The following is a 13,756-nucleotide window of genomic DNA, read 5'->3' on the forward strand; positions in this document are numbered from 1 at the left end:
TTCATGGTCCAAGTATCTATGACTGTACCTTCAGTCTTCCTTGGAAGACCCCTAGGGCTGCTACACATAATCTATCAAGTGGCTCCTGGATTTATCACAGTTCTAACTGCCGCCAGGGCTGTATCTGCAGTTACAGAAATTAGTGAGCTCCAAGTTCCAGGGAAGTGGCTAAGCCCAGTGTCCCCAGCTTCCCTTTAATGCTCCATGGCCCTACCATGGTGTGAGGCAGTGGCTGGGTGCTCAGCTACTGCTTAATAATAAGCACAACTTTGTTCGTCATTGACTTGTTGAGGACTCAAAACATATGACACAGAACCTTCTGGCTGGAGACGCCTCATTTTATATGTGCAGGGATAGCACATGGGGTGGAGTGAGAGACACCAGTGTGGAAGGAATGCAAATGACAGAAGAGAAAGTGGAGGGGAACAGTGCCTGGGGTAACTCAGAATCCCCCCAGCCTTCCATAACCTGCCTGTGTTCCCCACTCACCCACCCAGCTTCCTCCCTGGGGACCCTTCTCTCATTCCAGGTGTTTTTTCCTTATTGCCACTTACGAGGGTGCCAGCGTTCAGGTGACATTGTTGGTAGTGCATCGTAGTCTGATGTACTGCCTGATGGGTGACGTGTGCTAATAAAAGGCAGCCCAGCTCCTGTCTGGCCACCTTTCCCATCTATTTCTGGGCAATTGCTGGGAATATCTGGGAAAAGTCTGCTTTCAGTAGCTCCACGAGGCCTTCATTGACCTCAAGCTCTGGCTGAAGCTGCAGCTGACTTCCATCCAAACACACAGTGTCCCACTCTGCCTTCCTCCAAAGATGCGAGAGAAAGGGCCTGTGTGGGAAGTGGGCTGTGTCTTCTCTGCCAACAGTGCTGGTGTGAAGCTGCCAGCCCTTCAGAGACCTGACACCACAATGATTTCCTCCCCTTACCCACTCCCTGCCGCCCGCCGTTGTTAATGTTGTCTGAAACTGGCAGAGATGGGTTGCATTTCTGAAAGCATAGCGGTGCAATGGTTTGGGAAGGCTAAAATAGACCAAAGGTGCAAGAAGTGTCCAAGTGTCAGGACATGGGGGAAGGATGAGAGGATGACAAGATGGGGGGAGTGGTGGTGAGCATCAAAGGAGGAAGACTTGGAGATGAGAGGACTTGGGTTTTCGAAAGCTATCATGAACAAGCTTGGCTCTGGAAAATGATATGACATCCATAAGCCAATAGTGTCTCAAGATAAATCAAGGCTCACTTGCCAAGACATCCCCAAAGGTGCTTGTACACCACATCCCCTCTTAGTTCTGGGAGTTGATGCACCACCTCCTGAGGCAGGCTGAGGGTCTTCTGGCTGGGTGAGTTCCACCCCTGGGAAAGGTAGCTGAAGCCACAGCTATGTCTCTGCTCCAGCCTGATGCTACAAGACCCTGGGACAGAACAGGGCTGCAAGGACTGTTGCTGAAACAATGACTCACTCTGCAACCCCCACCTGACAACTTGCAAAGGGATAAGAGCCCAGCTGGCAGGTACAGGGGGTGGATTTCAAAGATGGGCAAGAGCAGCTGGGAGCAGGGCCATGTTCAGGTAACCAAGAGATGGGGATGAGTTGAGACGGGACATGGGAGGTGACAAGGGCTCCAAGAACAGACGGAGCAGGTGCAGGAGATCAGCAGACAGACAAGACTCATTGGCACCAAGGTCTGGGCCTGGGGGCAGAGCTGGGGAGGTGAGTCAGGCAGGGAATATTGACATAGTCGTCTGAGTCAGGGTCCTTCGTGTTGGCGGAAGGCTGGTGGCAGATGCTCACGTATTCGCAGCTGGTCTTTGGAGCCGTGGTGTGGAGCCAGGGAGTTTCAGACACCTGAACACAACCAGAGAAGTGTCATTGGACTGGGAGGGTGTGGCTGGTGTCTCTCACACTGGGAAATGGGGAATCTGGTTTGGGGTGCTGAGTTCTGGAAGGGTGGCTCTGCTCCAACAGGTGGGCCACGCCTGGGAATTTTGGGGGTGGTTCTCACTGTAGGTAACTTGGAAATACTTCGATCTAATGTGGGCAGGAAATGCCTCTGGAGGGACTCAGAGTCTGGTCACAAAGGGAAGCCAGCTGCCTGAGGGGTACAGTCTGGGATGAGGTGATGTGCGTCTCTACGGGGTGTGGCTGTGAAGTTGTGCAAGTCACCTCTTGCACCCGTGCAAGGGCTTGGGGAGGCTGTGATATGGCCGCATGGCCCAGCTGTGTCTTCCAGGATAGGGCAGGGCAATGAAGGATGGAGAAGGCTACGTGGGCATGGTGCTGGGAACATCAGGATTGTCTTCTTTTGGGATGGTCAGTTCTCGGGGTCTGGGGCTGTGCAAATAACCCCAATGTGACACAATTACAGTACCATCCATGGAAGAGGGCTGAGTGGGGAGGGCGGTTGCTGAGTTCTGGAAGTCCACTACACTGCAGGCACCTGATGGGAAGCAGGGTAAGCACTGAGCCAGGGGCAAACTCCACTGATGGTCTGTGTGGACACAGGGCAGTTCCAGAGAGTGATAGAGTGGATGGACAGGCGTGGTCCTTGCTAAGCTGGAGCCCAAAGCTCATGTGGGTGGGACTGCTTCTCACTGCTGGGAGTCCCGCTCACCCCTTGGCAAGGAGTGCAGCTGCCCAGCCTGCCCCCTTCCAAGGCAGGTGTGGTGGCAGGACCCAAATGCAGCCAAGGATGGAGAGATGAGTGGGCCCTCAGGCCATAGTTCACCTCCTGAGGTTGGACCCATTCACAGATGCAGCTGGCTCAGTGGTGGCCCTGGGCCGGCAGAGAAGGAATGATGGTGTGGAAAGTCTGGAGGCACAAGCCACCTCTGCTTCAGCCTTCTGTTCAGAGGCAGCTTGACTTCTGTCTATCTCTAAGTCTCTGGTTTCTGGAGACCATTGCATTAGCACAGTCAGGGCTCTCATGAAAACCGCAGTATTGGCCACACTTGGCTGTTTCCCCTGGTTTTAGCCACTCTGGGCTACTTTGGAAACTTTGCTTAGTTTGGGAAAATGGAGATGAAAGAGCTGAGATGTTAGGAGAGGAAACTCGAGTTCTAGCGACTCCTCCCCCCAGCTCATCCCGCCCCTCAACCAGGTCATCCTGCGGGCCAGGCCTTCCTTGCTGCCCTAGCGATGAGCAATCACTTTCTCTGGCCTTGCAAAGATTGCTAGCAAGTTCTCTGCCTCACTTCAAGGTCAAGCTGGGTTGTCCTACCCCAGAGCAAGCCCTGTTGGGGATGACAGTGTTGTGGCTGTCGCTCCGGGAGCCAACTCCCTTTGGTGCGTGGATGGGTGAGGCTTGGCGCTCATCGGCTGTTACGGTTCCCCGGGGAGTCAGCTCCTGACAGCACCCAAGCAGGAAGCCCACCGAACCCGCTCCGAGCCCAAGGCCAAGGCCACGGCTGCCAATCCTCCTTGGAGAGGCGCTGAACTTACCTGCGGCTGGGCGGGCGAGGCTGAGGCTCCCGGGGTGTCCAGCTGGGGCTCGGGCCCGCCTATGGGGAAACCGGAGAGCTCCTTAGGGTGAGGCCGTGGTGGGGGCACCCGGGGAAGGTCTGCGGGGCCGCCAAACTCGCCCCTTCCTTGCCTTCCGCACACCCGCACGCCCAGCACGCCCGCTCACCTGGCGCTTCGGGTTCCCGAGCACGCCGCGGGCAGGCACTATAGACGTTGTTTTGTGAACGCGGCCGCTGAGACGCGCGGGACCGCTGCATGCCGGGCCGCCGGTTCGCTTCCCGGCCGCGCATCCTCACGCCCTGTCGGCGGATCCGCCTGTAGAAGGCTGCTCGACAGGGGCGCCAAGAAGGAGAAAGGGACAGACGTGAGAGGCTGGGGTCGCCGCAGCCTCGCACGACCCGGGGACCCCCAGCCCTGCGCAGCCCTGCGCAGCCCCATGTCCCGGCTCACCCCGCCGTCTCTGCACCGCTCTCTTCACCACCAGGCCCAGCAGGGCCAGCAGGAGCAAGGCCAGGCAGATGGGGATCAGGATATGGAGCCCTTGGTCTCCCGTATCGGACAGCGAGCTGGAGCCGAACGCTCTGCGAGGGAGGAAGGGGAGGTCAGTAAGGGAGCTTGAAGGAAGCAGCCCTGTACCCCGCAGGCTTGTCACCCCCCCCCCCCTCCCGCGCCCAGACCTGGGTTCAGATTCGCATTTTGCTTTGCACCGGCTACGTGGTCTACCCCACGCACGGGTGCTGGCAAGATGGGACACAGTAATGCACTTGGCCTGAAGCACCTGCAGCACCTGCAGGCGCCCCTTTCCACAGCCTGCTCCCTGGCTCACAGCGTCGCCACACAGTGGAAGTGACTTCCAGTATTAAACCTGGAAGAGGGGATTTTGTCTCCCCACCCGCATCCCGCAGTGGTCCCTCTGCCTAGAAAGCCCCTGCCCCGCTTGGAGTGGTGGGTTCTGCCCTTCCCTGAAGATGAGGCTGGAAGTGTTCCTCCCTCCTGTTCGCTGGGAAGCTAGAATCTGTCTGCCAGGCTTTGGGGTCCCGATGCTTGAGTGCTGGGTGCAGCCCCTAACGTGGTCAGCCTTGTGTTGTCGCCTATTTTCACTGCTGCACGCCTTCCCCACACAGCACAGGGCCCTGAAGGTAGCAGACACCTGAGCGGGTGTGGACTGCACTAACCGGGACCTGTTCCATAGTAGGCTGCTGTGACTGATTAACTAGGACTCAGGAATCCGGGTTCCTTTTGAACTCACTTCACCCTCTTGGCCTCGGTTTCCTCGCCTGCAGAACTCAGCTGACTTCAGAGGCCCCTTTCCTTCTTAGCAAAGTTTATCATTGTCAAAGCCAAACACGGTTTTCTTGAGAGGTTTTCCTTGGAGCCTGCTGCAATGCTACCCCCTGGTGGTGTATTACAGACCTTCTCGGGACCGCCCGGCTACGTTTAAACCAGGTGTGTCCGGCAGAGCCACCAATGTCATTTTAACTTTCCTAAATGAAAGCAAGCTTAATAGTATTTTTTTTTCCTTTTTTACTTCTTTCCTGTAAAAGTATAACTGGATCATCTGAGTGACTACAGGCTTGGTTCTCACATCTTCCTTCAGGGTCTTTAAGAGAGCACAGGCAGGTGCATTCTTATCCATGGGGTGAATGGGCTGTTGTGCAGGACCCAGGGAAAGCGTCCTGCAGCGTCCTCCACGGCGACATTATAGAGGCCAAGCCGAGGAGGGACTGTAACAGTGAGCACTGCAGGGGAGCCCCTTAGCCTCTTATTGTGGCCTCCTCTGTCTGGGAGGCCTCTTACCTCTGTCGGTGCATCTTGGTATGGCGGCTATAGGCCACCGTCCAGGGTCTGAGCAGCACCTGCTTGGCTGGGGTCTTGGCAGCGGATGGCAGGAGGGTTGGGGGCCTGGCGACTGCTCCTGGCGATGCTCGGGACACACGAAGTTGGTGAGTGATGGGAGCGGTGGGAGAGGGACGATGGGCAGCGGGGACCTTGGTGTTTTGAACTCGTGGAGTAGCTGCGGGACATGGCCAGGCCAGGTGAGATTTGATGCATACCACACATTCTGGTCCTGGTAGGATGGGGTCACCACTTCTCTCCTCATGCACCCTTCCTGTTACCCATACTAGTCGGCTCTATCAGCCTTCGTGGTTGGAGGTGCCTTCAGATTTGGTTCAAATGCTGCTTCCCCCCGGAAGCCTTCCCTGACTTCTTAGGCAGACAATCTTGCACTCCTCTGAGCAGGAGTTTGTAGCTCTGATCTCAGCCTGCCTGCTGCTGTGTCTGGGTGCTTTATCTTCCCAGATCTGTCACAGCCTTGACTATAGGATCTGCCATCTGACAGTATCCCCTTGGGCACCCAGCAGGCTTGCCTGGTGTAATCATATTCCCTTAATTTTGCTACCAGCAAAATTGTATATGAAGATGCAATGGAAACACTGCATTTCAGATGCATTTCAAGCTGGAAATTGGCTTCGAAACGTAAAGCTGTTCTTAGTACGATCATTAATCATTTTACTGAAAAAAAAAAAAAGACCTGCGAAAATCGCTAGGCAGCAGCAGGTACAAGACAGCCCTTTAGGAGGCAAAGGACTCCACAACCTCCAGCTGGGAGCCATCTGCACTCATTCATAAAGAACTGGGTTTTGTGAACAGGACCATTTTCGTTCTTGGTTGTGGTGCCCTCTAGTGGTGATGTGTGTTTTACGACGGGGCCCCCGGTCTTGGTCGTGCTGTAGAGTGGATGGAAGAGAGGAGGTACTGGTAGGTAAGGCAGGGCGATCCGTGGCTGCCAATCATCTCTGCTCCGCCAGCTTGTGAACCGACTGCACACCCGCCCTCCATTCTCACCGTGACATACATCTCCCACTTGCCATTTAGTGCACTGACCTTTGGAAGTTAATTGGAAAGAGCTGGCAGGTGAAGGCTTCTGGAACCGACGAGGCAGCTGCCGGTGCATAATTTTAGGAAAGCGTTCTGGGGGCCTGGGCATGGGATCCTCTTCCCAGAATGGTTCATACTCTACTGGAGGGAAGAGGAAGACGTTGGTGACTGCAGGGCTGGGGGTGGGAAGTGGGCTGAGGCCTGGGGAGGGGGCTGTTCAGATAAACTGAAGCTGACCCAGTCGGGGTGGGTGGCATTGTGGGGAGGCAGGCGAGTCCACCAACAGAAACAGACAAGGCCTAGGTGGGGGTTTTCACCAAGGAAATATTCAGGTCCCCCAGCCCATACAGCATTCCCTGCAAGTCATCAGAGGCCATGGTGGTTCTGGGCTGTAGATCAGGGCTGCCTCTGGGCCAGGTGTCAGTGGGAAAGAGGAGGGAGGCAGGAGATCTGACCCACGATGAAACACATTTGGCCTATGCATGAGCGTGTCTTGGCTATGTGCCTGCATTCCCATGTAGAAACACTTGCTGGCTAGGCTGGGGCTCCCACCAGCCACAGGGGCACCTACCAGTGTGGACGGTAAGGGTGATCTTCTGGGTCTTGTCCCGGTCTGTGTTCAGGCCCACCCCGCAGGCATAGACTCCACTGTCCTTTTCGGTCAGCTCTGTCATCTTCACTAGGAACAGGTGCTTTTTGGAGTGTGCCGACAGAGTCACTCGGCCCTTGAATTCATCCTTGGTGTAGTAAGCGGAGACCACGGTAGCGCAAGGTTTAGAGTCAGCCATCTGCCGGCACAGGTACATTCTCCCCAGCGCTTCAGGAAGCGGGCACTTGATGGTCACGGATCCGCCCAGCTCTGCCTCCAGCTTTACTTCTGGGAGGGCCCCTAGAGCCCCAGCTGCAATGGGGAGAGGGAGTTAATGCAGAAGCCGTCCCATCCCTGCTCGGTCGCAACCCATGTGCCTGGCTGTAGCCCTCCTGTCAGCTGCCCAGCCTACATGAGCCAAACCCTGCCCCGCCGAGCCCAGGGTCAGCAGAATCTTTCCCTCAGTCCCCTCCTGACTTCTGTTCCCCCATCTCCTCCTGTTCCAACTCTTGTCACAATCTGAGGCCCACTGGGTGTCCATTCTTTTTTTTTTTTTAAATAAAGATTTATTTTATTTTTATTGGAAAGGCGGATATAGAGAGAGGAGAAACAGAGAGGAATCTCTTCTGTCCCATGATTCACTAAGTGAGCGCAATGGCCGATGCTATGCCCATCCAAAGCCAGGATCCTCTTCCGGGTCTCCCACGCGGGTGCAGGGTCCCAAAGCTTTGCGCCGTCTTCGACTGCTTTCCCAGGCCACAGGCAGGGAGCTGGATGGGAAATGGGGCCGCAGGGATTAGAACCGGCGCCCATATGGGATCCTGGGCGTGCAAGGCGAGGACCTTAACCACTGCGCCATTGCGCCGGGCCCGGGTGTCCATTCTTAACTCCGTGCCCAACTCTTAATTTAACCCTCAGCCCCAGTTTTGTCCCCAAACCTAAAGCACTAGGGACCCAGACACGAAACCCTGAGAATGCAGCTGAAGCCACAGCACCTACTCCAAGGGGAGGAGAACTGACCCACAATGAAATACGTTTGGCCTATGCACGTTTGGAATATGCTCCCAGGGGATCCCAGCCATCATGTATCCTTCAAGTGACCTCAGTGCTCGGGGACACAGGGGTGCGTGCCCAGACAGGTATCCTCATTGGTGTTATTTGGCTCAGATCCAGCCATTCAAGCAACCAGCCACAGTTCTGTTTCTTTATGTCATTCACCAAGTACTCACTGATTGCTTTCCATATGACAGTAAGATAACTGGCATCGCTCTCTCCCCAAGTGAGTGGTTTACTGAATGACACAGTAAACAGCTGTGACAGTGCAGCCCAAGTTTATGAGCAAAAAGGCACAGGCAATCCTGAGAGGAGAAGCAGGGTGTCCAACCCAGACTTCACAGGGGGATGGCGCAGTCTGAGAGTGGCGGTCTGGGAAAAGTGTGACGTGGATGTTGTAACCTGGGCTGGGAAAAGCTCCTGGACTTCAGTAATCCATCCCTGGGCATGTGTCAAGAATGGCTCCGAGGGCTTTGGTTCAAAGAGGAGAGCTTCAGGAGAGGAGAGGTGCTAATGGCTCCTACCTGAACATGTCCAGCGAGGGGAGAACGTGAGCCAGGGTCAAGAGGCAGACAGGACAATGGGAGGGGCAGAGAGAGACGGTCACAGGAGGAGCATGCTGCCGTATAAAAAGTCAGCTGATGTGAACGTGGGAGGGAGAGGCAGACATGGAAACTTTCACATGAAAAAACCAACCACACCTGGAGCATGGCCAGGGAAGGGTGGCCTGCTCACCACGTTTCCATCACAGGATAGAGACCCATCCAGGGAATGAGGGGCTCACGCTGCATATCTGGGGAGTCCTTGCATGTGGGGGATGCTGGGCATGGAGTGTGGATGCGCATGGGCATCCGTGAGTGAGACCAATTTGGCCAGAAAGAGAGACCTGAGTGGTGCTTCCTCAAGAATGAGGTGTTACAAAGTGGACAGGGGTGCACAGGGATTCAGGGCGTGCAGACCCCTGTCGTGGCTCAGTCTTCCCAGGGCTGGTGGGTGCTTGGGGAACCCCTGCCTAGGCAGATCCTCGCAACGCAAACACCAGCTTCCAGGAGTGTTCAGCCCCAGCCAGCAAGGAAGTTCATGGGGAATGGAAAAAAACAGGCAGATGCCAGGGAAAAGTGAGAACAAAGAAGTATCAGGTGCTCTCCTTGAGGGTTTTGGTAGCTTTTAACCGATTCCCAAGACTTTACTAAAGGTCGATACAAGTGTAGTCTCCTGGATTAGAATTCTAAGTGTTTAAGATTTCATCCAGAGATAGCAGGTGTTCAGAGGTTATGATATCCACATTCTTCAGCAGCATTCCTGGGTTCAACAGCAAGTGCCACCCCCTGACCCCACCCCCTGACCCCAGCTCCTGACCCCACCTCCTGACCCTGAGAGCAATGGTGAAGGCTGACGTAAAGGGTTCCTGACACCCACGTGGAAGACCTGGATGGCTCTCCAAGCTCTAGCCTTGACCCAGCTCCCGCTGTTGGAGGCAGCTGGGGAGAGAATCAACAGAGGAGAGCTCTCTTTACCTTTTCTTCTCTCTGTCCTTACCTCCACACTCCACCCCCCAAAAAGAGAGTGAGAAAAACTCATGTGGAAGAATTTATGGAGATGCAGATGATCTGGTGGTGCACAGGGGTACAGCTGTCTGGGGTAGGAACTATGAACCTGCACTGTGAGGGGCGTCCTGAGGGTCTGCATGTTTACAATCCTGGGATGTGCAAGGTCTTCAACAAGTTCACAGAGCATACACATTATGAAACAGCGGTGCGAGAATTTCACATTTCTTTTCATACCAAGATAAACGTTTAATTCTGTTTTTCCAAGAGCTTTTGGAGATACCCTCAGTTATCACTGCACCTGTGAGAAATTGTAGGGAAAAAAACAGAGGCCCGGGAGAAGCTACTAGAACAAGCCTGTTAAATGTCACTGCTCTAGAAAGGCGATTCAGTTAAATAGTATTGATCTCCAACCTGATGGCTTGGATTTCAGTGAAGATGGGACAGGAAAGGTCAATGGGTGGCTTGAAAGGTCACTTTTATTTTAAATCAGTTGAAAATTCCAAGTGTGTGTTAGAAAGCCCAGAACCTCCCTGTAACAACGTGAGGTCCTCCGATGGCCGGGCACACTCTGGGGGGACGAGGTCTGGAGGAGGGTTTCTAGTGGGATGGGATGAGAACCCAATGAATGCAAAGAAGGCAGAATCTCAGGAAGGGAGAGCTGGTCCAGGGTTTTATTGTTTATCAAAAGGGACACGACTTTTTCTTTGGTGCCTTTTTTCTTAAAAAGGGATTAGAATCAGCCTTGGTCTATACACTGCAGTGTAGGGGTTTCTAGGCCCCCACAGCCATTCTCACCCGGCTTAGAACTTCTACCTCAATGCCTTTCTCTCTCTGTACCATTGGTCCCCCTTCTTCTCCAGCACAGCTGGAACCTCCTCTCTCTCCCACCATGCTCTGCCATTGCCCATCATTAAAGACCTTAGTTGACCTTTTGCCTCCTGATGCCTGAGACCCCATGACTTGGGCCTCTCTTGGGCTCATCATCACATTCACATCCATGTCTCCCAGCTTCTCTGCCGTCTGTTCCCATCAGCATTTTGTTACCCACAGCTCCTGAAACTGTCTCATCAGATCCCAGTGTTGTCCTTGTGCCACATGCAAGGTTGTTCCCTGGCCCTCGTCTCCTTGCTCTGGCAGTGGTGCTGGGCAGAATCAAGGCTCTCCTGTGCATTGTCCTTTCTTGGTTTCCTGGCACCACAGTGGCCATGGATGCTCATTTCCAGTGCCTGCTGCCTTCTTTTCTGTCCACCTCTCAAGAATAGGCCCATTGTTCCTGTCCTTTCCCCGTTGCCCCATCATTAGCAAATGGATCAGTGGCATACAGTGCCTATTCAATGTAGAGTTCACCTGAACAGGTGTTTTTATTGACCCCCAGCACCAGTTTTTCCTCGCTGAGATTTTCCCCTGGAACTTCATCTGCATATCTAAACGTATTGCAAACTCACACCAGTGCCTGGAACATGCTTCTTAGATCAGAAAACAGCACTAGTAAACAGCCAACTCTGGAAGCCCAACACTGACTCTTTTTTGAAAGGCAGAGTTGAGAGAGGGAGAGAGAGAGTGCACGAGCGCTTATATCTGCTGGTTCGCTACTCAAATGGCCAGATTGGCTGGAGATGGACTGGTCCACAGCCAGGAGCTAGGAGCTTCTTCCAAGCCTTCCATGTGGGTTTAGGGTCACAAGCACTGGAGCCATCTTTTGCTGCTTTCCCAGGTGCATTAGCAGGGAACTGGATTGGAGGTACACTAGCTGGGACTCAAACTGACACCCATATCGGATTCTGGCACTGCAGCTGGCAGCTTTACCAGCTGTGCCAGCCCCAACACTTATGAAAGGATCAAAAATGAATCTTAGTGTGCATTTGTATCTGTGTGTGCACACATGCATGTGTGTGCCCTACGGCAAGTGTGTTCATTATTGTGACAAGTCAGGATAAAAAAAAAAAAAGACTTGCAAACCTACACTAGATGAGGTCTCCTTGCCTTGTGACGAACTCCATGCAGGATCCAGGCAGGCATCGGCTGGACTCCTGCATGGGGCAACAGGCTCTCCCCAAACATTTCCAGACACAAGGTAGGAGTGAAAAATGACAGTCCAAATATGATGTATCAAAATATTTTGAAGTGTTAAGTTGGGATGAGTATTTGGCACACAGCAGCTGAGATGCCGCTTGGGTTACAATGCCAAATCCCCTTTTGGAGTGCCTGGGCTACTCTTTTTTTGGCTCTGCTTGTTGCTAACGCCAACTCCGGAAAGGCAGCCGACAATGGGTTAAGTGCCTTTGCCTTTCTTTAGGGGACCTGGATCGAGTTCTGGGGTCCTGACTTTGGCGGAGTTGTTGCTGACACTGGGAAGTAAATCCATAGATGGAAGATTCTCTCTGTCTCTCTCTCCCTTCTCTCTCTGTTTCAAACATCATGAAAATATACACAAGCAAACAAATGAATGATTGAATACAATCTTATTTCCCTGTCCTTTAAAAACAATCTCCTGCCTTGACGGTCACGCACCCTGGGATGGTCCATCTAAAATGTGCCTATGCAGCAGAAATAGCCTGAAGCTTCCCATGCCCAGCTTCTGCTGCCTGCTCCTCTTTTCATCCTTGGCTATAGTGCACACCACAAAGGGATAGGTACACACACACACACACACACACACACACACACACACACACACACACACACACACAGAGTGGATATGCCAGTATGCCTGCTTGCACTCCATCTACCCTACATCCTTCCCAAATAGCCACCTTTGGCTACTTTTTTGTAAGTGTAGGCATCAGTATCAAGAGAGGGACCCAGGATGGGAGCTCTCAAAGGGCATTCAAAACAGAAAACTGCAGTTCGAGTTGAGGGGCTCGGGTGTTGGTGTGGGGTGGGCCTGAAAATGCTCCCTGCAATGGGGGTAGATGTGACTGGAGAAGGGTGAAGGCTGGGACAGTGACATCCTTGGCCCCAGTTTGTCCCAGTGGAATGAAGACTGCCCAGAATAGACTGAGATACTACAACTTTGGGATGCTTCACTCCTGAGGGTCTTCCACTCCCAGCACCCCTCTATCTTCCCAGGCCTGACACCTGATTAGGTCTGACGTGTCACTAAATCCCCATTCTTTAGGGCCATCAGAGCTTTCCAATCCTGAGTGCCACCAATGTTGGAGTTTCTCCCATACTAAAGCTACGGCAAAGCATACCAGTGCTTAGCGACTGACTTGTTTTATGCTCAAGGGGGCATTTCCCTTCAATAAGCGGAGTGAGAGGGACATACACAGAGCCACATCCCAGGACATGAATTCGGAAAGGAAGCTCGGCAAAGTCTGCACACACAGAAGAGGCACTTGGAAGTACTCATAAAAGGTGCAGGTGCAGGGAAGAGTGCTCCTGGTGGAAGGCACAGAGCAAGCAAGGGTCGGTGGCAGGAATGCCCAGCACAGGTCCAAGGGAGCGCCCAGGTTGGCTGGAGGTTGGCAAAGTGTGAGTTTGTGGTAAACTCGGGTGTCAAAGGGCAGAACAAGGGAGGTGTGTGCCGTTAGCTCAGCTGGTGCTGGAAGCCGCTGTTCCCATCCCAGCACAGCAGGCTGCAATGCCAGGAGAGGTGACTCTGCAGTTCCTGAGAGTCCATACCTGGCACAGCTAGAACACCTGGCATGGCAAAGGGAGCAAGAGACCTCCAGCTTTGTCCTGGCTCAGGGTCTGGTTTGCTTCTAAATCCATCCAGAAACATCCAAGCTGGAGGGTGCCTGGGAAGTCACAGGTGTTTCCCCCAGTACTCACCTGGCAGGAGGTATAGTAACCAGAGCCTGAGGTCCATGGTCCCTTGCCCAGCCAGATCCTGTCCAGGAGGCCCTGCAGAGGAAGGGGAGGGGGACAGAAATCTCCACAGCAGAGTTTCAAAGCGGTTGCTGGCCCCTTTGAGGAACGCGGCTTGAAAATGAGGAAATGACAACCTGTCTTGTTTGCTCACTTGTCTTAGGCTAAAAAAGAAAATGCCAGCAAACCGCAGCGGAAGTCAGGAGTGGAGAAAACAGGTGGTGTTGCATGAGAACAAGCCACCAGGGTTCAAGGTACCCCCAGGATACCCTCAAGGTCAGTAAGTAGGTAGCAAACACAGGCCTGGCATTTCTTGGTCTTGGCACTTTTTCTATTGAAGGTTTCCCATGTTTTTTAGCATAACATATTTTTTAGGTGTTTATTTGTTTTCATTTATGTGAGAGGTAGTCTCTG

At 53.5% G+C, this 13,756-nt stretch overlaps 1 protein-coding gene across 2 annotated transcripts; it reads right to left on the reverse strand.

Annotated features, from left to right (window-relative positions):
* Window positions 1–323: 323 nt before the first annotated feature.
* FCMR (Fc fragment of IgM receptor) lies at window positions 324–13,484 on the reverse strand. Of its 2 annotated transcripts, none has more exons than XM_040985578.1 (8): window positions 13,307–13,484; window positions 6,912–7,241; window positions 6,347–6,478; window positions 5,258–5,474; window positions 3,911–4,041; window positions 3,627–3,785; window positions 3,440–3,498; window positions 324–1,846 (listed from the first exon to the last, which is right to left on the reverse strand). In XM_040985578.1, exons 1-8 carry the CDS (start codon window positions 13,341–13,343, stop codon window positions 1,670–1,672), a joined length of 1,242 nt encoding a protein of 413 aa, XP_040841512.1. In that variant the 5' UTR covers window positions 13,344–13,484; the 3' UTR covers window positions 324–1,669. The 2 variants fall into 2 exon arrangements, with proteins under 2 accessions (XP_040841512.1, XP_040841511.1); XM_040985577.1 differs by having other exon boundaries at window positions 6,347–6,481.
* Window positions 13,485–13,756: the final 272 nt, after the last annotated feature.

Source organism: Ochotona curzoniae, unplaced genomic scaffold, assembly GCF_017591425.1.
Source record: "Ochotona curzoniae isolate NIBS_2020 unplaced genomic scaffold, NIBS_Ocur_1.0 contig_430, whole genome shotgun sequence".
NCBI classification, from domain to species: domain Eukaryota; kingdom Metazoa; phylum Chordata; class Mammalia; order Lagomorpha; family Ochotonidae; genus Ochotona; species Ochotona curzoniae.